The 24,355-nt window shown below is 40.1% G+C and overlaps 3 protein-coding genes, 1 long non-coding RNA gene and 1 other non-coding gene across 6 annotated transcripts in view; 3 read left to right on the top strand and 2 right to left on the bottom strand.

Moving 5' to 3' along the window:
• Positions 1-8,150: 8,150 nt before the first annotated feature.
• Positions 8,151-16,531, top strand: ftr82 (finTRIM family, member 82). Its single transcript, XM_017701740.2, has 7 exons — positions 8,151-9,028; positions 10,880-10,975; positions 11,402-11,635; positions 12,242-12,401; positions 14,055-14,114; positions 14,240-14,308; positions 15,598-16,531. The coding sequence occupies exons 1-7, from the start codon at positions 8,432-8,434 to the stop codon at positions 16,116-16,118; spliced, it is 1,737 nt and encodes a 578-aa protein (XP_017557229.1). The 5' UTR covers positions 8,151-8,431; the 3' UTR covers positions 16,119-16,531.
• Positions 13,168-13,221, bottom strand: LOC119262310. The gene has a single exon (XR_005129540.1). It is a non-coding gene; the product is annotated as a U7 small nuclear RNA (small nuclear RNA).
• A 2,531-nt stretch (positions 16,532-19,062) lies between the features above and the next one.
• Positions 19,063-22,071, top strand: ift22 (intraflagellar transport 22 homolog (Chlamydomonas)). Of its 2 annotated transcripts, none has more exons than XM_017701741.2 (5): positions 19,063-19,381; positions 19,478-19,560; positions 20,269-20,358; positions 21,133-21,335; positions 21,485-22,071. In XM_017701741.2, exons 1-5 carry the CDS (start codon positions 19,343-19,345, stop codon positions 21,631-21,633), a joined length of 564 nt encoding a protein of 187 aa, XP_017557230.1. In that variant the 5' UTR covers positions 19,063-19,342; the 3' UTR covers positions 21,634-22,071. The 2 variants fall into 2 exon arrangements, with proteins under 2 accessions (XP_017557230.1, XP_037389110.1); XM_037533213.1 differs by having other exon boundaries at positions 19,462-19,560.
• Positions 22,035-23,885, bottom strand: atp5l (ATP synthase, H+ transporting, mitochondrial F0 complex, subunit g). Its single transcript, XM_017701742.2, has 3 exons — positions 23,727-23,885; positions 22,696-22,856; positions 22,035-22,228 (listed from the first exon to the last, which is right to left on the bottom strand). Exons 1-3 carry the CDS (start codon positions 23,776-23,778, stop codon positions 22,130-22,132), a joined length of 312 nt encoding a protein of 103 aa, XP_017557231.1. The 5' UTR covers positions 23,779-23,885; the 3' UTR covers positions 22,035-22,129.
• Positions 23,886-24,193: 308 nt separating this feature from the next.
• LOC108429754 overlaps positions 24,194-24,355 on the top strand; it is a 40,196-nt gene continuing 40,034 nt past the window's right edge. Inside the window, exon 1 of the long non-coding RNA XR_001858030.2 lies at positions 24,194-24,236. This is a non-coding gene — a long non-coding RNA (uncharacterized LOC108429754). The remainder of the gene's footprint in view (positions 24,237-24,355) is intronic.

Here is a 24,355-nt window from a genome sequence, read left to right as displayed (position 1 = left end):
TTATAGTTACACTGCATGACCATATCACACTTGATTAATCATAAGGGAATTAATAATTCGTATCCCCATTATGTTTAATGTCATTATTCTTTCATTGCGGAGCAGGACCCGGCACCAGCGTTCCTACAAAGTCATGCAATGGAAAAATTTTCATCACTATTGCAACAGCTTTTGACAATAGATATTTAAGATTTTTTATTTTACAATGCACTTTGTTCTGCAGTGTCTCTCTTTCCATTACCTCAGTGCACCTGACACAACACCACTCCGTTAGATAAGTCCATGCATCCACAGACTCTCTCTCCAGTTTAGGTTTTCCTGCAATTTCACTCTTCACAATTTGTTCACTCCCACCTGGCCTTTCTCCAAACATCTAGCAGCGCACACACCCTGCATTCTGCAACTCAGCCAAGACTTACAAAGGTAACCATTGTTGGAGGGAAACACTTGTAAATACCTTGTCTCCATGCACTGACCAGTCGAACGACAGAAGCAAGTCCTTCAGTTCTACATTATGAACGATCACATTATGCATGTACACACTCTATGTACTTGGTCACTCTCTGTTGAACAAACTTGCATGAACAATCACACATATCTTTGCACGCCCACACACACACACACACACACACACACACACACACACACCTAATATCAATACTTTTCAGTATTTAGTGTTTCCACTTTTTGCCTTTATTACAGCTTCACATTTTTCAGGAGATTTGTTTTCGATCCCTTGTTCTGGGAACACCACAGCTTCATTACTTGATTTGCAAATTTTCTTCCTTTTTGCCTGTTTCCTTTTCTCACTAAGGGCTTCTTAATAGCTACAAATCCTTTTAGACTCATAATCTTGATATGTCTTCTCACAGTTGAAGGATGGACAGAAACACCTGTGCATTTCCTTGGATCTAAAGCAAGAATGGAGCTTGACTTTCATCTTTCTCTCAAAGTTAAAGTACGGTACATGTGATGGTGGAGTTTTGGTGTTCTTCAAAGGTCTGCATGGTTGTTAAGAGTCCTGGTTTCTGCATGTTTTTTAACAATTATTGAACTCCAGTTTTAGGAATTCAAATTCAAAATCCACTTCATTCTGCAAAAGGTTTATGTTGTCACTGTTTTATTAAAATACAATCAATGTTCAGTCAATTGTTTTAATAAAATCACTCAAAGCAGAGGATTTTAGCCAAAATTCCAAATTAAAAGTCCTTTGAACCAATTTGGTAGAAATATCCATATAAACATCTGCACTGGCCATTGAGGCCATGAAGTCATTAATTATTTTGGCAAAATTAAGAATTTGTGGCCAGAATTATATGTACATATATACAGTTTATCGTTTAGAAATTATATTTACACAATAAAATATGCTTTGTATAAAAAATGCAGAAGTTGCTTTAAGGAAATATTCATAAAAACTTTAATAAGAACATTACAGTCACACTAGCTGTCATGGTGGTTTTATTCAGCAAACTTCAACAACATCTGATTGGAAACAATTAGCTCTGCATCCCAGATAGGTAACCTATTTTTGCTTGCACAACCTACCCCCCCAACCCCCACACACAAATACCCACCCCCCCAACCCCCACACACAAATACCCACCCAAAAACACAACACAAACACACTCACAGTCCTTACTCACTGACCTGTGACCTTTACTTTACACAAAAAAGTATAAGATTTCCTGCCTGCTTGGGCCTAAGAGTGGGAACATGTAAAGTGCTGCAAACTGCGTGGGGTCATGCCAAGGTTGCAAGAGTGCAACCAAGTGGATCTGCAGTCTTATTTACACCACTACTGCTTCATTGCCTGCTCTGTATCCACAAAAACCCACCTCCTACTGCAGCACACGTCCGCTCTACCACCAAGAACCGGCAAGGTCACCAGAGTTTAACAATAAGGCGGCTGACACTAACATAAGGCCCACCCGCCTTGGCCAAACTTTACCTTCATTATAAGGCACACCACAGCACATGTATTACAGTAGGGGAGAAGGGCCTCCACCCTGAGAAAGCTTCACCTTACTCTCTGTCCGTTTAATCAGTAGTCACTCTCAGACAATCACAGGAAAAGCTCTGCTCTGCAGGCTTTCCTGGAATCCGATCAACTGTGAAAAAAAGAGGAAGGAAAGAGAAACTTGCTTATCAGAAACTACACCAAATAAGGAGTGAGGCGAAACCATCTATGGAATGATGTAAGATATGCGTGGAAGGCTGGAGCTAAGAAAACTGGTCTGGCCCAGCCAGTCAAAGTTTAACAAGTGTCAGTGTTTGTCACCTGCTCAGCTACAATTTGCACTAAAGCCTTTTTAACCCCTTGAACTGCAGGCTTAAAAGTGAGTAGCATCTATGAATTGTAAGCACTGTGAAACTAATGAGTAAGTAAGGTCGTTAGGAATGGAACATGTGCCGATTAACCCCTTAAATAGCCAGGGTCCACTAGCAGGTCCAAAATTTTATCACACACTTCTTAAATCTAAAAATAGCTCAGCCAGTTTGTGTTAAAGTCCCTGTAGTTAATGATAAGCAAATAATAAGCCTTAGTATGTAATAAGCCTGGTATTTTAAGGGGTTAAGAGGTTAAATGATGACAAATATGAAAAGCATTGCTGCAGTGTTGCACTTTTCGACACTCCCTGACTGGACGTCTGATGTCAGTAATGTAACTAGGATCTTATGGGCATCAGTGCAAAACATTTAATGGGCCCCCATTCAGAACGGCTTTAAATAAATAAAAAATTACTTTACTTTGCTTGTTGACTACTGTTACATGTTATGTTGATGATCTCCACTCGCTAGCATTTAATGTTAAGATAAATAGACTACCTATTTAAGATATGCCATGGGCCCCAGTGTGATTGTGCCCCCTGCATCTATCCAGTGAATTAGCGTCAATAATACTGCTTTATTAAAGGGAAATTTCATCTATTGTTCAAATGTCTACATAATTCATTGGGATGTAAACAAAGTCATTCCAAGTTGTTTGAGTTGAAATGGTGCCTTGGTGAGAAACTTACAGACTCATGTTTCTTTACAGTGGTGGTAACACGAACCAAGGGTTACAACATCAACAGCACATTTTATTTACTATCTTAAACAGCCAGTGAAGCTACACATGTCTTCTGACTTTTACATTTAATATTGATGATGTAAAATAGACATACATCTGGAAAAAATAGTATTTTTGCCTTACAACATCCTGCATGTACCCTTAACAGCTTTTAAAAAGTATGTTTTAGGCTACAGTCTTATCTTAAAACTATCGTCTCAGGTATCAGGTGGCATAACCACGTGTGAAAGCTTTCTGTGAGGACGTCTGGTTCCTGTCACCACTGTAAACAATTCTGATTCTGTAAGTTTCTATAGAATGGAGCACTTCATGTGAATCCCTTTGTTTACATCTTAAAAATTTAATGATGCAGAACTCTTGAGAAACCAGATTCCCATTTAACATGCACCTACTAAGAGGGCTATATTTACACTCTAACTGCTTTCTATGTATTTACAACATGCAAAGAAATATTTTTCTATAAGGGAGGCTAAAAACACCTGGAGTAATGTGGCTGGCTCCTAACACAAACAAGGCCCATAGCCTTGGGGACACATTGTTGTTTCTATGGCTATGCAAATGCAAGGTGAAACATTGAAACTAAAAGCTCCTGAGGCGTGTATGGCAGAGAAGCATTGCCTAGCCTGTGTAAAAGTGTCATTCATCTCTTTACCTTCAAAAGGAAGTATGTGTCAAGCGGTGAAAGTAGGCTTCTACCACAGGGAGAGGGCGACATCTATGAGCTGGCAACAACAAAGCATGAAAGTCATATCAGATGACTTAACATAATAGACATTTGATTGCAATGCTGCAACTCACAATGACCTGGACATGTATGCTTACACATTATTCCGTTGCTACAGGATGTCATTCCTCACATTCATGTTCCACTGCATTCATGTGAAATATGTGCGTACACAGTAAAAAAACAAAGATCAGTAAACATGTCTGGAATTTATGCCCATGTCATGCAGAGAATGTAAGATAGCATTATGTGTAGTAAGTGGCACCATGTGGTTTTCCACCTCACTAGCAGACAAAATACAAATGTCTACATATGACTATTATTATTACGATGTGCCAACAAGTTGATTGAGACTCCTGGTGACCATAAAGAGAGCATTCCTCCACACGTCTTCTTTTAGAGTCTTCAGGCATCTAAATGGTTTGTTCATGAATAGCTCTGTTCTGATTGTATCCATCTATCTTGCTGCTGGTATGTCTTCCAAGCATAACTTGGAAAGTTTTTTTTCAATGTTTTGGTTCTTCTCAGAATATGTCCTAAATACCATCTTTGGTTTGGTTCTCTAGGCTTTGAAGGAAAGATGAGGCTTCATTTGGTCAACAATCCATTTGTTTTCTTGCTGTTCAAGGTACACTAAAAAGCCTTTGTCAGCATCAAAGTTTAATGGCATTTTTCCTGTCCAGCTTTTACATCTATAAAGAACCACAGAAAAAGCCATAGTCTGGGCAATTCTGATCTTTCGATGTGAAGACACATCATCACACGTTAAGATCTTTCAATTGCCAATTGGTGTTACACTTCTTGACTGCTAGATCCTTCTTTCATGTCCACCATTTCTACAAAATCTCCATGTTGTTCCTGTTGCCATAAACTGTTTTCTTCACATCTTTGGACTCTGTTCATAAATGATCTTTATAAAGTCCTGCAAGTATCATTTTTTCACCATGAGTGTGGTGTCAACATGTCTGCACTCACAATTACATACAACTATTCAGTATGTACCTATGAATGAAAATCATACACAACAAAAAAGCAAAATATTATTAAACTCCATTTAAGTACTGTCGTCATTTCTCATCGCCAATAACGTTGGGAACTTCCATAAATCCACTGTTCTTATACTGTTCTGATTTTGCAAAATGTTGGCCTTCACCTGTTTACAGCTCTATTTCTTTTTACATAGGACAAGTTTCATACAAGATATTGAACATACAACATGAAAACATGGCTACACTAATCCAATATTTGGTTTATTGTCCAGCCCCAGTATTAAAACCATGATTAAACGAAGCACTTCACTTAAGATGAGCATCTAAAAGTGGGTATTCATGCTCATACAATGCCCCCACAGGAAGAAAGACACAGCTGACAAGTTAAAACAATGTAAGTGTTTGCTATTTCAGGACAGATTTGTTTCAGGATTGTATCAGTATTTATTCATTCCAGTATCAGATTGGTCACATTTTTATTCAGCTATATTAATATCCCCATCACTATACTTGTTTATTTGAGTGAAACTCATTACACAACTACCCAAATTCATTAAATCAAGGACTACGTCATTCTAGGCTATGCGGCATGTCAGCAGTTTTCGGACATTGAAACTCATGTCCAAAGTCCATTTATTTATCTGTAAGACTACAGCTGTGAGACTGCTGTACAGCTACATTAAAGAACTTTACAAGACTGTAATACAAAGCAAGTAGAAGACCCATCTGTCAGTTTTAGAACTGATTGTTCTATAAGGTTTGTAAGTCATTGAATTCCATTCAAATTACAAATAACCCAATGTCTCAGATTATGTTATACAATGTAACAGATACCAAAACCAGGGCAGCGCCGCCTCCAGTACCATCACTCTGGTCTCGTGATGATTCAGTGACAAAAGCTGAACTAACAGGTAGAAACTATTTGCTGTCTCCACAATTATTTCACTGGATATTTATTCACACCTGCTCAACAACTGCAGGAAACAAGTTCAGCCAGCAACAGTTTGTAAATGACTCAAATTCTCTGCTTAAAAAAGTCACTGTGCATTACTAGTGCTTATTTAGTTTAATGAGAACTACCACACCCCTTTATGTGTGAGATAAGCTAGTTTCAGTGTGAGCTTCTGGCCCTGTTAGCTCTAGTCGTAAATGTCATAGCAAAAATATTCCTTAAATAGGAGTAGAACACTTTTAATGTACATTCGTATACATAAGTTTGGGCTCCCCTGGGCAAATGATATGTTTTATTAAATTTTATTTAGTTAGCATATGGGCGGCACGGTGGCGTGGTGGGTAGTGCTGTTGCCTCACAGCGAGGAGGGTTCGATTCCCCGGCTGGGCGGCCAAGGTCCTCTCTGTGTGGAGTTTGCATGTTCTCCCTGTGTCTGCGTGGGTTTCCTCCGGGTTCTCCGGTTTCCTCCCACAGTCCAAAGACATGCAGTCAGGCCAATTGGACATGCTAAATTGCCCCTAGGTGTGAGTGAGTGAGTGAGTGAGTGAGTGAGTGAGTGAGTGACTGTCTGTGTCTGTCTGTCTGTCTGTCTGCCCTGCGATGGACTGGCGACCTGTCCAGGGTGTATCCTGCCTTCCGCCCGAAGACTGCTGGGATAGGCTCCAGCATCCCCCCGCGACCCTGACGGAGAAGCGGCTTAGAAAATGGATGGATGGATAGTTAGCATATGTTCTACACATTTCAATGAACGATTACTGCTTATTCGCTGAATTTAACACACTGGGAAAAAAGACAACATAAATAAAAATGTGGGCTGTGCAAAATTTGTCTATTTGACATTTTATGCCAGATTTTTTTCAACATGTTAAACTCAGGAATACATAGAAATTCTTCTTTAATATTATCAGAAAACTCATTATTTATTATTAGGATTAGGATTATATTATATACTATTAGGAAATATCATCATCATTTCAAAATATATGTACATATATGTTGTGCGCACATATGTAGGTTTCACTATTGGACACATCTGCGTAATATTTGGATCATACACATATGTTTGATATGTTGTTGAATGCGTCCCATTACAGTTGTAATTGTTTCTACATTTACTTTGCTTTTAAATATTAAATTATTTAAAAGTGTCAGGAAACAAAATTTTCATTTCATGTTTAAAAGATTTCATTGCATAGCTTACATGTACATGTTTTAGAGTTTAGTTATGTTGCTATTATACTAAATTTCAATTTCATTCAGGAAAAATGTGAAAGGTATGGAGAAGATGCAGAAAAGTCTTATAATGTGAAGCATTTGTGAGTGATATATTTGGCATCTATATATGAATGTATCTATACATGAATCATATACTGTGAAATATATCGCTGCTATCTAAAGATAACCTCATATTTTTTAGTTTTTGACACAATTTGAAAATTTGCCTGTTTTGCTTTACATTGTATATAAATTCCAGGAGGAATGGACCAAAAGAAATGGCCCAAAATCACTTGGAAAAAGTAAAGTAGTTTTTTTTCCTTTTACTGTAAAGTTACCATTTTGAAGGTTTTGAAGGTTTTCTTCCGATAACAGTGATATGTGTTACACATGTTTTTTGTGTTGACTTATGACTGAAATATATGTCACATATCTGAAATAGCCAATTTTATCCATATATGCTAATGTATGTCATATATTTCAAATACATATATTGTGAAATTTAAAATATTTGTACGGGAAATTTCATATTTAAGTTTGTTCCCTGTAAAGAAGTTATTTTCACATTGAAAATCAACACAACATCATTTCACTGGGTGTGGTGAAACTTTTACATACAGCTAGTAGAAACTGGGAGGACCCCACTCACTCAGCTCACCCCAGTCATGTTGTTTGGATGTAAGAAAAAGAATGGAAAAAAAACAGTAAACAAGCACTCATTGTGCCTGTACATACTAGGGCCCCCTGTTGACTCAGGAGCCCCAAGGGACTGCTCATTCTGCTTACAGCAAGGAACGGCCCTGATTGTCACAACAAAAAGGTGTTCATTGGACATTACTCAGCCAAAATCACTGAACAGAAGATGGACAGCTGTGAAGGAATACAGTGGATAGATTGCAGCAAACATGAGTGTATCAAAGTTACTGATAAACTAGTGCAAACAATGGTGAATAATTAACCAGTTGTGGTTGGTGTCAGATTACTGAGAGTGTCCTTTAGCTTCCAGCTCAACTCTACAGAAAGTGAAATGGCTCAGCCACTCTTGAGCTAGCAGTTGGTGTATCTGTTCATTAAGGCATTCTCAGGTCTCCCTTGTAGTACAATTCACTCATTCTCAACAGCCCTGCCCTTTTTTTCCCTCACTCCACCCACTCTACTCTCCCGCTCTCTCTCTCTCTCTCTTAAGGCTCTGGCAGTCCTGGCTCAACTTGTTTGTCTGAACCTGAACAAGGCTGTGCTCTCTCTCTCTCTCTCGCTCTCTCTCTCTCTCACTCTCTCTCCTTCTGTCTCCCTGCAGGAAGGGGAGGGCTCTGTCTGCTTTCAATCAATAACTCCTGGAATTCCAAAATACAAGAAGGTCCTGTCTCCGACTTCCCCGCTTACCGACTACAAGCTTCCAGGCTTTTGGGCTCTTCCTCCGCTTTTCACAGACAGGTGTTTGGACCCCTTGTGCTTGTGCGTGCCTGCCTAAGGTAACTATGGCTGAGCCCATGTCTCCGGATTACTTCAGCTGCCACCTGTGCGCCAACCTTCTGAGAGACCCTGTGGCCATCCCCTGCGGCCACAGCTTCTGTATGGACTGCATCAGTGGCTACTGGAACGAGGCAGATTACACGGGCATTTACATCTGTCCACAGTGCAGGATCACCTTCACGCAGAGGCCTGTGCTGCGTCCAAACGCCACCCTGACCAAAGTGGCAGAGAAGATCAAGAAGACAGGCCTGAACCTCAACCTGCCTCCAGCACCCCCCACTAACGGAAGCTTTGCTGGCCCCTCTGATGTCCCGTGCGACTTCTGTACAGTCAAGAAGCTCAAAGCCGTCAAGTCATGCCTCAACTGCCTGGCCTCGTACTGCGAGAAGCACCTGAAGCCCCATTACGAGTCGGCCACCTTCAAGAGGCACAAGCTGGTGGACGAGCTTGGCAACCTGGACAGAAAGATCTGCCCGCAGCACCAAAAGAGTCTGGAGCTCTTCTGCCGCACCGACCAGATGTGCATCTGCGCCATCTGCACTGTCAGCGAGCACAAGGGACATGATATAGTGTCTGCTGAAGCTGAGAGGAGCGAGAAACAGGTGAGTTCTTTGGTGTAAATCTCTGTGATTCAGGCACAAAACTGATACTGAGAAGTGCAGGAGTGGTTTATTTACAATAGCAACCACTGAGGTGTGACTATGGACGCTATCCCTTAAACTGCAGGCTTATTATTCAGTTTTTCAACTTAAGATTTATTATTTGGTGACTATTATAAATTACACTGTAATTACTTCATTGTAATACTGGTATGTATACTATGTAGCTGGAAAAGCCTTGTAGTGTTAAAGTGTGTGGAGAGTGCTGGGTGTCTAATAAGATTTGTTCAAGTTGAAAGGCTTATCTCAAATTTTGGTGTACATCATGTTTTGTCTTTGACGAAACCTTCCAGTGACTTTTCAGTCAAACCGGTTCTGAGGTATGCTATTTGAGTACGTTTGTGAGAAAAAAAATTATCAAAATGTAGCACACAGGGCGTAGGAAATGATGAAACCAGATGTACTGAAAAGAGACAGTAGTACTGGAACAAAAGTCACTGAGACTCACCGCCAAATAAAGCTTTCACACCCTGTCGGACAGCTCAAAACCACACAGGGAGTGTCCCTACAGCATGTTAGCCAAAGGTTAAGTGAGTGAAATCGGGTTTTGAGTGGGCTTCACACTGGATATGTTTTGTATATTGTTTTTTTATGTCCAAGAAGAATAGTTCTTATGTTGTTGGAAATGAGCGGGATGGGATAGGAAAAGAATAGTCAGGGAGAGGTATAGGGAGAGGCAGATCCCATAGATAAAGGAATGTGTGCTTGAGGAGATCAGGCGGGAGCTTACACACCCCCCATCCCCCCCATGCTATCAGAGAGAGAGAGATTTTTTTGTACTTTGACCTCCTGCTAAACTGCTAAAGCCATCACCCACCTCAGCAGACATGAACCACTGGGAGACATGACCACCTCATTCAGAATTTCCTTTGGGAATTTCTCTTTTAATAGCTCCACACAGTCTAATGCTGTTATCTCTGGTCTATATAGTGGGATAGAGGTTTGTGATAAGTGGGAAATGTGGGAGAGATTTAGAAAACTATAAATAGACCTTAACATGTTTCCAGTTTCTATGTTATGAAGTACAGAACAAGTGATACCTGGCTTTGTGAAGAGGAGAGCAGGAAACGTTTGATAAATTTTCATTTCCAGGCTTTGATAATGTACTGATAACCTCCATTATTTAATTATCAAAGCCAGGCAGGACTGTATTGTTAAACCCTGGAGGAACTGTAATGCTTAGTATGATCCTGTGCCAGAGCAGGGACCAGCAGGTACTCACTGCAAATGGTTTGTTTATTTTGCTGGAACCAGAGGGACCAGATTTAAGACCCCTTGTTTTTCATGTCTTTCTCTGTGTGTCTCCCTCACACAGACACACACACAGACACACACACACACACACACACACACACACACAAATACACACACACATCACATTACGCACCCCTTTATTCACCCCCTTCCCAGATTCTCCACATTCCTTCAAGCTTATCTTGAAGAATGGTTCGGTGGGCTTTTGCTGAAATGTTGCCCTAAAGGCCCCTCTTCATTCTCCAAGGGGCCAGGGCATGCGCACCTTGAAATGCCTCTCCACAAGGCAGGCCTGGCCAGTTTCGCATTCCTGACGTGGTTGGCATTCCCGTGCTCCCTTTTCTTCCCTCTGCCTTCGTCGATAAAGGCACCCATATTAAGCAGGCTTTCCAAATAATAGTAAAGTGCAATTGCTCCAAGTTTGAATGCGTCTATTTCACCAAATATATATTGTATGTAAGTAATCAACATAGGGGCCATATAGGTACATGGCCACAAACAGTGATCAAAGAGTTTCTTTTTTGTGTTTTCTTCTGACAGAAACTTCTCGGTGTCTCTCAAGCGGAGATCAAACAAAAATGCCAGCTGAGGACCAAAGAACTGGAGGAACTGAAGACGGCTGTGGACTCACTGAAAGTAGGCTACAATGTCAATGCATCATTCCAGAACTGCCCCCCATTGCTCAAATCAAAAGCGAAGTAACATATCAGATATCAGACCAGGCAAAAAAACAAAAAAACAAAACCAAAAAAAAACCTTAGCTTTATACAGGCAAGAATGACAGTGACCTGGGGGTGAACTCTTATCTCTTTAGTAACTCTGTAACTGCCTCGGGCAAGAGAAAACAAATAAACCTTGAGGCTCGGTCATAATTGTCCTTTTGTGTGATAAAATAGAAACCAGTTGTTCACACAATGTACCTGAAACTCCTAGTCTGGGCACAATGTTGAAGGTCAGGTAAAAATGTGCAAGATAAGCTTAAAACAAAAGACGCTGAGACTGATGTTTTGGGTCAATGCTATTAGCCCATTTTTCATAAAACGTTTTGTTAATGTGCCACAGAGCTCGGCTCAGAGGGCCATGGCGGAGAGCAAGAAGATGTTTGACGAGATGATCACCTCCATCGAGAGGATGAGATCTGAGGTCAGCAAGTTGATCAACATCAATGAGAAGGCAGCATTCAGTCAGGCTGAAGGGTTGATGGAACGGCTGGAGCAGGAGATTGAGGAGCTCAAGAAGAAGGAGACAGGCTTGAAGCAGCTCTACAGCACTGAGGACCACATCCACTTCTTGCAGGTATAGGAAGAAACCAACAATTCCACTGTTGATTCCACTGTTGAAGTGGTTCCTGACCTTGATCAGGGAGTGCATATCGTCACTGTCCAGAAAAAAAGTATCTCCAAAATGCAGCTTTACAGAAGAAGGCAAAAACCTTATTTACTTTTAATATAAGTTAATGCAAAGAGATTTTCTTCTAAGCAGTTTTGTGGTCCACTCATCATAAAATTTTCTCGTAATTTAAAGTGCAGCTGCTGTGCTCAAATGATGCATAAAAAAATATAATAAATGGAGATGCTTGTTTTTTTTTTACAAGGCAGCAACATATTAGTGCGATCTCATTCACTTCAACCCAGTGAGGGTTTTTTTTTAATTAGCTGGATCAGGTGCGCTAGATCAAGGACACCACCATACAAAAGGGACGCAACTGCAGGACTCATAGCCACTATTGGAGCACCCAAATTAGGCTACTGGCACATAATCTGCTTTCAAGGTTATCAGCAAGAAAAGTTATTACACATCAACAAATGTCATGTAAGACAGTTAAACAGCCAATGTGGTTTTAGACTGACAGATCTTACATTCTTCTGACCAATACCACTTGTTTTCCTCCATTCACTACAGAATTTCAACTATCTCTGCACCCCAACTGATGATGGCTTCATTCCTAAAGTGTCTCTGAACCCAGACTTCTCATTCAGTGCTGCCAGGAAAGCTGTAGCTGAGATCAAAGAGAGGCTTGAGGAGCTGGGTAGAGAAGAACTGCTGAGGATCTCAAAGTCAGGTCAGAACACCTCTAACAACAACTCTTGCTGAAATAAACATAAGGAAATGTGCTGAGCAGTGTGGCATGAATAGAGAATAAAGCATGTCACTGCACTGGGACACTGAGAAAGCAACATGATCGTTTACATCTACATTTATGCATTTGGCAGACACTTCTATCCAGAGCAACTTCAGCAGCCCATAATCTACATTTTTCTTCTGTTTCATTTTTTTCCTTGAGGTTAATTTTATTTTTTTTTACCATTTTGTACTTATATGTACCAAAATGGTCCTCATTCCTATATATGTGGCCATTTTCTCTTTTTACCCCTTAGAATTAAACACTGTTTTTGTGCCTTTAAAACTGAACCTCTGTTGTGGTGGGATGTCCTGTATTGTGCCTTGTTCAAAAATCAATCCAGGCTGAAACACTGTTTATAGCTTCAGTGGAAACGGGCGGGGCTAAACCGCTAAAAGGCTGAAGAGGCTGAGTGACCCTTATTAGTCCCACAATAGGAAAATTTTACCTCCTCATTTTGATCTATCCATGCAGTGAATCACAACATATTATTGTACATTAGTGAATGCACACACACTATGGGACAGTAAGCACATTTGACCGGAGCGGTGGGCAGCCCTATCGACGGTGCCTGGGGAGCAGTTGGGGGTTAGGTGCCTTGCTCAAGGGCACTTCAGTCACATATTGTTGGCTCACAAGATCAAACTGGCAACCTTCCGGTCACAAGGTTGATTCCCTAACCTCCAGTCCACAACTGCTCAAAATTGAAGGTGTTCTTCTTTAGAAGAAACCTACAAGATAAATTCTAAAAGAGCAATTTGGAATTTAAACTCCTTTATTTCAAAATAAAGAGAATAAAGGAATAAACAGAATGAAGAACAACTGCATAATTAGGCCCATCTAATTGAATTTGATGCAGTGCAGTATGTGAAAGGTTTAATGAAATTTTTTCATGGTTATAGTTTTATACTATAACTCTTTGCTATATTATACATACTATACTACATTACAGCTTAGTATAATATAATATGTGGTGTTATATATGGTGCTCATAGTTTTTGACAATATTTTTGAATGTGGCACTATTGCATCTTTTTATCTGTCCCAACTTAATAAACCTCTAGAAACAAAACATTGTGATGTATATCATCTGTCTTGAAGTTTTGTAGTATTAGATTTTTGCCATATTGCCCACCCTCATAGGGACTTACTATGATAAAAGGGGTCTAATCCTACTATTACCTATATAGGTAATAAAGAGTAGATGGAGAGTAAAATATTTTAACTAGCCATTTTTGCTGGGGTGAGTTAAAAAGCATTGTTACATTGTTCACAAGCATCTGGTATGAGAAGGACATTTCATCCAGCCACACAGCACGCATGATACAAACTGTAGCCATCGCAGAACTATCATGTGATCGTGTTGAAAAAGTAAACAGTACTTGGAAGTTTGATTAGTGTGTGGTACACAGCGGAAACCTCTCCGACTGGGTGAAGCAAGCAGCATGCAAACATTCTTAGTCCCAGAAGAGGTTTTATGTAATGAGATTTGAACTGCTGATTAGGCAGCCTTACAACAACTTCTTATTGCAACCAATATACAAATCAATTGTGATTCCAAAGTTCCTGACATGCTTTTTTCATGTGTAACAGTGAACGAAGTGCCTGTGTACACGCTGGAGAATCGAAACGTTAGAGAGAAAAGCAGCCGAGGTGAGGCATCAGAAAATATCAATTCTGAATAATGTTTAATTATTCAAAGACATGGTAATGTGAAACCCAGCTCACATGAAACTCATATGAAAGTAAAGACACTTTGTTTTTCTTTCTGTCTTTAGTTAAAGAGGCCCATACAGTGGACAGTGCCCCTCCTTCACAGCCCAGGAGCCGGTCTGAGTTTCTGAAATGTAAGTAGGATTTTTTATTATATCAGTGAATGCTTTCTTTAGGCTGAATGAGTCTATTCCCTCTCAGATGACTGGCTCACCATGCTTCTAGGCATCTTGGTTGACTTCCTCTGACAATAGTACTCTGATAGGTATACAACAGACCTGTGTGGTCTTCACATTACCATTCTACACTCTTACAAATGAAGGTGCCATGCCTAAAAGGATTATTTGAAGTGGTACCTTTGAAGAATCCCCCTTAGTTCCTTAAAGAATCTTTTGATGTATAGTTCTTGAAATGTATAGTCATTGAATGAACTACTACATTAAGGACTAACCTATATATCGCTAAGTGCCAGTAAGGAAACACCTTGTGGTTTCTTCCCTTTCAGTAAACGCATTGTCAATAACTAGCAACTTTGCTGTTGACAAGGATATAATCTCACAATGTCTTGGCAATAAGGCAAAGCCTTAAATGTTTAGGGAACCCAGTTTCAGTTACTTCCTGTTTAAATATTTGACAACAATACAGGCTAAACTGGTAAATCTGAACATAAAACACCATCATTGTCAGTATAGCAAAAACATAAAATGTATCCAAAAAAAAGAAAAATAAGTAGCAATTAGCAGAAACCAAAACTGCAGATTTTGAGTAGCTCCACTCCCCAGGGCTACTGTACTTATTTTATATAGGACTTTAAGTTTCTGTTGTTTATCTGAGTTTAAGAAGTGTTTCAGTTGAGAACTGACAATTATATCTGTCAGTGAAATACTTTAGAAGTTTTTTTTTTTGTTAAAATGAAAAGACGTAGTATTATTCCGTCAGAAAAAAAACAAAACATGCTAACATATGGTGCTACGAGTGACCCTGCAGAGCCTGAAATAATCATTTAAAAGTGTCGGGTCAGCCTTCATTTGAGTTTTTCAGACCATGTCATACATCTTTTTGCATTAATGTCACATGCACAGGCTTCAAAAGAAGGTCTGGCTTGAAGTTTTGACTGAGTTATCTTAATGCACTCACAATCATCAGACTAATCCGCTCAGAGAAAGGGTCTGGGGCACAACCAGCATTACAGTATATTCTTATCAACATTGCATGCAGTTACACATTTCCACCACAGAGGTCTCCAAATTACCAAAACTTGCATAGTGCCTAAAACAGCTGAAAAATAAATTTAGCCTCCATCTCTATTGGCCAAACATTGTTCATATCAGTCAGGCCCTGTTCTTTGCAATGTTGAGGTATTAACTAAAACCATTAGAGCTTATGAGCGACCGGACGTGACTAAATTCCCTTGTCTTTGCAGACTTCTGTCAGCTCCGACTGGATCCCAGCACGGCCTATAAAGAGCTGTACCTGTCTGAGAGCAACAGGAAAGTGACACGAACCCGCAACCTGCAGCCCTACTCGGACAACCCGGAGCGCTTCGACAGCTTCGCCCAGGTGCTGTGTCGCGAAGCCCTGTCTGGTGGACGCTTCTACTGGGAGATTGAGTGGAGCGGAGAGTTCTCTGTGGGAGTGGCCTATCGGGGCATCAGCCGCAAGGGCAAAGGTTCCCTGTGCTTGCTGGGGTATAATGATAAATCCTGGAGCCTCCTCTGCTCCGACTCAGGCTACTCAGCCTGGCATAACAGGGTGGACAAAGCCATCAGCGCCCCCCACTCTCCTAGAATAGGGGTCTATCTAGACCACAATGCAGGGCTGCTGGCCTTCTACAGCATTGGTGAGACCATGACATGTCTGCATCGCTTCGAGACCACTTTCACCGAGGCTCTCTATCCCGGGTTTGGAGTCGGAACCTCAGTCAAAATCTGCCAGCTGAAATGAACCTGAATTCACATTTATGGAAAGAGTCCCAAATGAAGGACTAAGTATTTTCTGGAGTGTTTGTGTTTTCCATTTGCTATTTTTCTATTTTTCTATATTTCTTATATTTTATGTCATGTTTTTTCAGCCATCATGGAAGCCATTTCTTTTTAACTTTTGTTTTTTTGTTTATTTTAAATCTTTTTAAAGAACATAATCTGATTTGCAAAATGCAGCAGTTCATTTAGGCCTAGCAAACCTACTCAAACCGGCCATGTTATACTGCTTTTATGTGTCTAATAATATTGTTTTGAAATACTAAACCTTGTATTTATCCAAACATCAAGTGCCACAGCCGTATTTGAAATGAAATGCTACATTATTCAATGTTGATATCGTGTTGATATTCCAATTAAAGTTTTTTTTATGTAAAAGGTGTGTTTGTATTTTGTAAATGCTAAATAGAGCCTTCAAGTCGATTAAGATCTAAAGAAATTCCATTTAAAAGGATCCATCCATCCATCCATTTTCCAAGCCGCTTCTTCGTCAGGGCTGCGGGATTTAAAAAGATTAGAGGTGAATATACTGCATTTACATAACATTTATTGAGAAGATACTTTCCGTACGCAGCTTAAAACCATGTCAGATTTATGCTGTGTTGCCACAAATTCTCTCTAAATTATATTCACGTGTGAATGAACACTGAAGAACTGTTCTATCTGGGCAAATCTAGAAACACCATTTCACATCTGGCTCTTTGCCACTGACTTCTTCCAGTCTGCACTGTGTCTATGAATTTTAGGAAGGAAGCATGCTCCCAAACCCTTCCTTTACTGTTGCAGACACGTCAGCGCTGGGGCGAACAAGCCTCTCAAGTAAAAGCAATTTTTGAATCCCCTCTTTGCTGAACAACCACTGCAGCATTTGCACTTACAGACAGGACAGCGGTTATCAGTCCCTGATCCCATGCAGTCCAGGCTCTCACATATACATCTGTATGTTAAATAAGGTTTGTTTGAGCAAGGAAGGCATAAAAACTGACACAACCAAGGACAGGACTGAGATTTACATGCTTCTGTAGATACACTCAGTTCTAGAGAACGTTACAAAGCGAGAAACAGTGGAGGTGATAGGAACTTGGCATCTGAAACATTTACTGGCTCTAAAAGCTATTTAATAGAAAGTTGACACAGATTGGTCACAAAGACACTGCCTAAAGCCTGAGACATTGTTTTACAACAGTTTTGAAGGTCTTCTTTTTATCCAGAGTGATACATGCAAGACACTGTAAGGCAAAAATAATCCCTAAATAAAACCCTTTTTTTTCTGATTTACTGCTATTTTACCATCATCGGGATTACATACAAAACCTCATATGTAGGTTCACTGGTCATTTTGAACAGTAAATAAAATGGCTATATTTGCAATGTTGATGCCTGGAAAACACTGCACATACGAAACCAAGTCAGTACGTTTGTCTCTGATTCTCAACTTCAAATCAAACTGCTCTAAATAACTGTTTATATGTCAATGATTGAATGTATTTTTTTTTTTCAATTCTAATGAAAATTCAGCAGGATTCCCCTTCAAGTAAGAGAGAAGGAGGCTGATACAGCCAGGGATCAGCAAGACATTGAGAAAGCAAGCAAGGGAGAAAGAAGGAAAGGTACACATCATGTTACCCAGCAAAGACAGAAAGTTACAGTGGCATCAAAAAGTATTTGAACGTTTATGCCATACTTTCAAATGTTTTCGGTTCATTGTGTTGCAAACAAAATGTCAAACCAAGCGCCATTTATTTTGAACAGTCCGTTTCAAGACTGTAATCTTTTTTTGGCAAAGTATTCCTTCAAAAGGCGGCTGGTGTGTTTCAGATCATTATCGTTTGAGCAGTTTCTTTTCAGGCTTCTACAGCTTCACATCCAAAATGCCTTTGTACACTTCTGAGTTCGTGATCCCATCAATGAGCACAAGCTCACCAAGAAGATCAGCCTCAGACAGTGATGTATCCACCTCAGTGGTCGAAGCTACCATCAGTTTGATGTTGTGCTACAAGTGTTTGTCTCTGAATTATCATCTTGTTCAGTAACACATGAAGCACCCCAAAAAGCTTCATTAAAGTTTACCAGTGGTAAAGTTGTCTGGGGCAATTGTATATGTGTAACCAGCCATAGACAGACAGACAGAAAGAAAGCAGGAAAGAAAAGATATTTCTATGCTCTTTATTACTTTTTGCTGACCAGTTGTTTCACTCTAATGAGTCCCTTATCATTTACTTGATCATAATAATAGCTGCATTTTATATTAAAATTGGCAGGAAAACACCTTCACATATGACAGATCTGCACACACAGATCTGTGTAATTTATCTACACTAGTGAATTTACACCTGCAACAACAACAAAAAAACAAACAAACAAAAACAAGAAACTTTGTAAATCTGTTGCTGTGTTTTCAGTTTTATTTAAATGAGTTTTTTTATGGTTTTTGTTCTTGTTTTCTTTCTCTTCTTTTCTTTTCTTTTCTTTTGTTTTTCCTGTTCCTGCTTAGCTTTTATCTATTTTTTAACTGTTATTCGGTTTTTGTAGAAACAGTTATCCGCAATAAAATATGCGAGAATTAAAAAAAAGAAAGAAAAGAAATTAAGAAAAAAAAAGTAACTCAACCGATCCTTCTTACATTTCCACAGTGCGCCCCCTGTTGTCTTGGCTTTTGTATTGCAGTAGCAGTAACTTGGTTTTCATAATATGTCAGCATGTTGACATAAACAGTTTCAGCTCATATTCAAATCCAGAATTACGCGGTAATGCTGTAATATGCTACTTGTGCGGGGTATCCTTTTGCTTACTCACGAACATTTCACGAATTTACATTTATCCTCTACACATTTATCCTCTGCTCGTCTTACGCATGTCGCGAATCTGTGGGTGTGAAATTCGCGATTAGTTTGCACTGCAGCGCCTTGACAACGGGATGTGTATGTTAGCGTGCCTTGTGGCTAATGCTAATGGCTCAGTTTGCATATAATACCGTGTATTTCGAGCATGCTCTGTTTTCCGTAGATAACAGCTAGCTAGTATTCATTTAATTCAGCATGGGTTCATTTGTTAGATAATCCCAACAGCAGACTTCATCTAATAAATAAGTAAACAATTTAACCATAATTAAGTTACCTTAATGGTTAGTCCACTGAACTACAGCCTGGTCATTTTCCGTCTCTGTGATACTCGTCGTAACTTCTCAAAATGCTAAAAGTAAAAATACTTTTAATTGGACCGAGCGAGGTAGGTTAAGAATGTCTTTAGTTTAAACTTGTGCTTAACATGCTGCTCCTACTTCAATAGGCGGTAAAATAATTATGTAGCTAATGTTGTTCACAGTGTGGAAAGACAGTCCTGGCAAATTTCCTCTCGGATACAGTGGAGACGGTTGGGGCAGATTACAGCCCGACACAAGGAGTGAGGTAAGGTTAATATGAAAACCGGCCGTCTAAAATAACTGAAATCCACTGTAAGGAGACTGGCTACTTCATTAACCACACCTACCTTGTCCTGTCCATTTTATCAGCTCCTCTTACCATAAAGGAGCACTTTGTAATTCTACAATTACAGACTGTGGTCCATCTGTTTCTCTGCATCCTTTTTTAGCCTCCTTCCCCCCTATTCTTCAATGGTCAGGACCACTACAGAGCAGGTATTATTTGGGTGGTGGATCATTCTCAGCACTGCAGTGACACTGATGTGGTGCTGTGTTAGTGTGTTGCACTGGTACAAGTGGATCAGACACAGCAGTAAACACTGCTGGAGTTTTTAAACTCTGTGTCCATTCACTGTCCACTCTATTACACACACCTACGTTGTTGGTTCACCTTGTAGATGTAAAGTCAGAGACAGTGGCTCACTTGTTGCTGCAGATTGTGTTGGTCATCCTCTAGTCCTTAGTGGTCACAGGATGATGGTCCTGTGGAGGTTCTTACCCTTGAAGGATGGGGTAAAAGGGGGCTAACAAAGTATGCAGTGAAACAGATGAACTGCAGTTTGTAATTGTAGAATTACAAAGTGCACCTATGTGGCAAGTGGAGCTGATAAAATCGACAACAAGCAGGCTTAGTTAATGAAGTGGCAGCCCTAATCTCTTTCTCAATTGACAAATTTGCTGCTGTCTTTGTAAGGATACTGGAATTTGAGTCACAAAACCTGGGAAGTGGGACCAAAGACTCTGCCTGTGAAGTGGAACTGTGGGACTGTGCTGGAGATTTCAAGTGAGTGTTCCTTCCACCCTCCTTTGATTCAGTTTCTCCATTGGTTTCTTAAGAAGTATATGTCTAAAGGTATCCAGACATGGCTTTTTATTATTGAATACTACTTATAGCCCATTGTTAACATTGGTAACATATAGCTTGTAAAATCCACAGAAAAGCACTGTGAAATACATGGAGATTCTCTGAAAAAGCTCTCTGTAAAAGTGAGCTGTGGAGTAGTGGAGATTTCTTTGGAGTGTTGGAGTACCGTCCAGAATGAGTTGGACTGATGTTTGGGAGACAGAACTAATCATCCAACATCAGTCTGACGTCACCAGTGCTCTTAAGATTTAATGTTACCAAATCCTCAGAGCAATGTCTAGTGTAAAGCCTTTCCAGAAGCATAGAGGCTGTAAATGCAGCAAGTGGACAGACTCTACATCTGCACAGGATCTGTGTTCTGTTTCATTACAGTGCTGTTCAGTCTATTGAGGTGATTGTTTTTTGGCAGTGTTTACACAAAAATGTCAAGAGAATACTGACAAATTATACTCCAGTTTGACCATGACTACATCAGAGAGGCTCTTAATGATCAAGTAATTAGGGATAATTTAAATTTTTTGTCACCAGTCTAAACATTTTCAGGGAGATGAATGAGAATGTGTGAGCCATTTAAAATATAGGCCCTCTGTTTCTCAGTAGTCTTTGATGTTTGTGAGGGAACATTTTGGCAATGTTCTCATTACATCCAGTATCAGGCATGGCTGTTTCATAGTCTTTCCATCACTGATACAGGTTTGAGGCATGCTGGCCAGCTTTGATGAAAGACTCCAATGGTGTAGTCATCGTATTTAACCCAGACATTCCAAGTCATCTTAAGGAAGCAGAAACCTGGTACTCTACATTCATTACCTCACAAGGCCTACTACCAGGCCAGTGCCTGCTTATAGCACATCACAAGCCTGGGAGTGGTGCGGATACATCACGCCCTCAGTTAGGTAAGACTGAAAGTAAAGAGTTTACTAACCTGTCAACTTTATTTGTTATTTTGGAAACACATTATAATTTAATTTGGTTTACTATTTAACAGAACATCACAATGAGCTTGACAAATATAGGTGCTGTCTATTGTTTTTGCTCTATGCAGCTTCTCAGTTGAACAAGCTACCCCTCATACACTCCAACCTGGAGGAAGATGCTGAGGAGGTGCGTCAGGAGTTCCGCAGATATCTGGGAAACGTTGTGAAAACATTGTCGGAAAGTCGAGAACGTGAAGAAATGTCAATTATAGCATAACCTCTTAAGACTATTCCAGTGGTAACTAACCTGCATTTAACATGCTCTCATAACACGGATTCATCTGATCCAGCCAATCAAGGACCTCTTCAGAAGTTAGTTACCTGGAGCAGGTGTGGCAGATCGTCATTGGAACTGGACTCTGCAGGAATACGGATCTAAAGCACCAAGGTTGGAGACCACTGGACTAATTAAGGATTCCACTGTTATTCTATGATACTGAGTTTGTTAAATTTAAAGTAGCCAATTGTTAACCCAATTGTGGGTTTATCCATGCCACTTCAGATAAGAACTGTCCTCAAGGTAAGCCAAAGTGACTTGGTATGATGACCCAAGTGTACATTGTAGTTAATGATGATCTTAAGACATTGCCTTTGTCCTGCATGTAAAAGCAAACAGACTTATTGTTTAACAATAAACATTTATTTAGTTCCTGGATTCCAAGAAGCTCTAAAGTAAGACAAAAGAGGGAACAAGCAATAAGGACAGTCCACATTTACACATCATATCCCACGATGCCTCTCTTCCCAATGATCTCACCAATGTAGAACCACATCAGAACTTCTGTGGCAACAAGACCATTCCTCAAAGCATCCTGTGAAAACAAAATTATGCAATGGTCCATTGTAAAGCACATCAGCCTTATGAACTTTAAGTAAGAATAGTTTTCTAAACTTCTGCTTAGCATCAAATTAAATCAATGCAGCTGATGCCATTCGACCACTATACAGGGTATGTGCATGTATGTAATTTTTATGTTTTATTTATTTTTATATAGAAGCATGACTTAATTCACTCATTTCCATCTTCCTAGTATGAGTTATGAACCAGTTAAGAGATGGGAAAGGAAGCTATTTATCTGTAGGACAGGAGATGTGGTTATATCCATTTCCTTCAGTTAGTGTAATTTTTCTTTGTTCATGACTAAGGTAGCAAAATAAATCTATAGTTGATCACTGGGTTGATTTAAATATAAGGCATAATTTATCTTACTAGAAATGTTTGTAGTCATGCAGCACCAATAACAGCATTCTGTTAGACTTCTTGATCAAGAGCACTCACCCTCACAGTGGTCTGACCGAGGCGTCCAGACTGGAAACCTTTCAACAGGTCTGAAAAACCAGCCACTGCTTTGGGGATCTCAGCTGGGGAAGGTGGCACCAGCTCAACACGGGCATAATACCAGAATGTTGCTAACCGGGGCTTTGAGTAGGTCACGGCAGCTGAAAGACAAACAAAAGGGTCAGTTTTAAAGAGAAGAGACCAACATCCATCACAAACACTGGGGTACATCTATTGAACATCTCAGAGGTTTGTAACTGTGCATCGTAAAAGTATGGGCTACGCACTGTGATATGACATTTTGCCAACCTCCACTACTGCAACACTAAAATGTTTATGCTGCACTCTGCTTTTAGAAGCATGGTCACTCAGGAACGGGTCAGCAGCGCAGAGCAGAAACCTTATTTTCATTATTAATTCTGTGATATTTTGTGTGAGTACGTGTACTGCTATGTCCTATATTTTTCAGTGGATGAACATCAAAACTAAACCCATGTCCTCCAGTGAAAGGAGCTTAACCATCTCTCGCTGGGCCCGCGGCTAAAGGAGGTTCCATAAATGAAGTGTCAGACAGCTAAAACGCATTTAGCTAACAAATACCGAACGCTTTTAAAAAGTTTGTTAGTAATATTATCAAAACACGATCTAGTGCACATTTAGGCTTACTAACTAACGTGGCTAGAAAACGTAATTCTAACTGCAAACCCATACCTGACGTTTTTAGGTGGGGAAAAAAAAGCAAGTTAAAAGACGCCATGTCGTCAACCTAGCTAGCTAGCTAACAATGGGAAATTAAACAGTGCTGGACAACAAAATCGTCACAGCCTGCTCTGTTTTATATGTATAGTTTTAGTAAATATTGGGTGGTAGCTCTGGGTCTTCTGCTGGGCTGCAACTCGCTCTGACATTCTCATGGGCGATGCGGCCATTTCTTAGCACAAGCAGAAGCTAGTCGGTTAGCTCGCCGGTAAACAGCCGCCGCTACATTTAATATACATGCTTTAGCTTATATAAAACACAAGGAGTCCTACCCCCAACCAAAGTTGGTACTTTGGCAACCAGTTTCTGTACCGCCTGGGCCATGGCTGCTCGCTAGACAAATCTTTTTCGCCTCGTCTCCACAGTCGCTGCCCCTTCAAATGAATGTCACCTACAGCGAAGGACCTCTACAGAGAGACAGCGAGCTAAAGAGGAGCCTGACGCAAATTGCAAACACAACAACAACAAAAAAAAAAACACAGCGGGTAAACAATGTCTTTAAATTGTTTTAAAAATGGCGACACATTTCAGCAACATAATAAATAAGTAGAGATATCGATGCAGTCAATGGCGTAAAATCGGCGTACTAATATGAGTATAGACCAGTGTCGATCGAGGACCCGTCAGGGGAAGTCCCAAATCGACATGTAGTGCCCTATTGGAGCGAGGAAGATTATTTCATTACCCACCTAGTGCGCTATGTAGGGGGCAGGGATGCGTTTGAGATTAAATCCGTTTGAAAGTCACCCCCTACGTGAGGCCAAAACGTGAGCACAGATCAGGTCGGACTCCTGTCTTTCCTTTACTTTCTTTGAACATGTTATTATCACGTGTTGCATTAACTGCAGTGTGTTAAATCAAAGAAACAATGGTCTGTGGCTGGTTATGTAGCTAGGTACGC

The sequence above is a fragment of the Pygocentrus nattereri genome, chromosome 23 (assembly GCF_015220715.1).
Source record: "Pygocentrus nattereri isolate fPygNat1 chromosome 23, fPygNat1.pri, whole genome shotgun sequence".
Classification (NCBI taxonomy): Eukaryota; Metazoa; Chordata; class Actinopteri; order Characiformes; family Serrasalmidae; genus Pygocentrus; species Pygocentrus nattereri.
The sequence above is the reverse complement of the archived record's forward strand: the minus strand, read 5'-3'. Positions and strand labels throughout refer to the sequence as shown.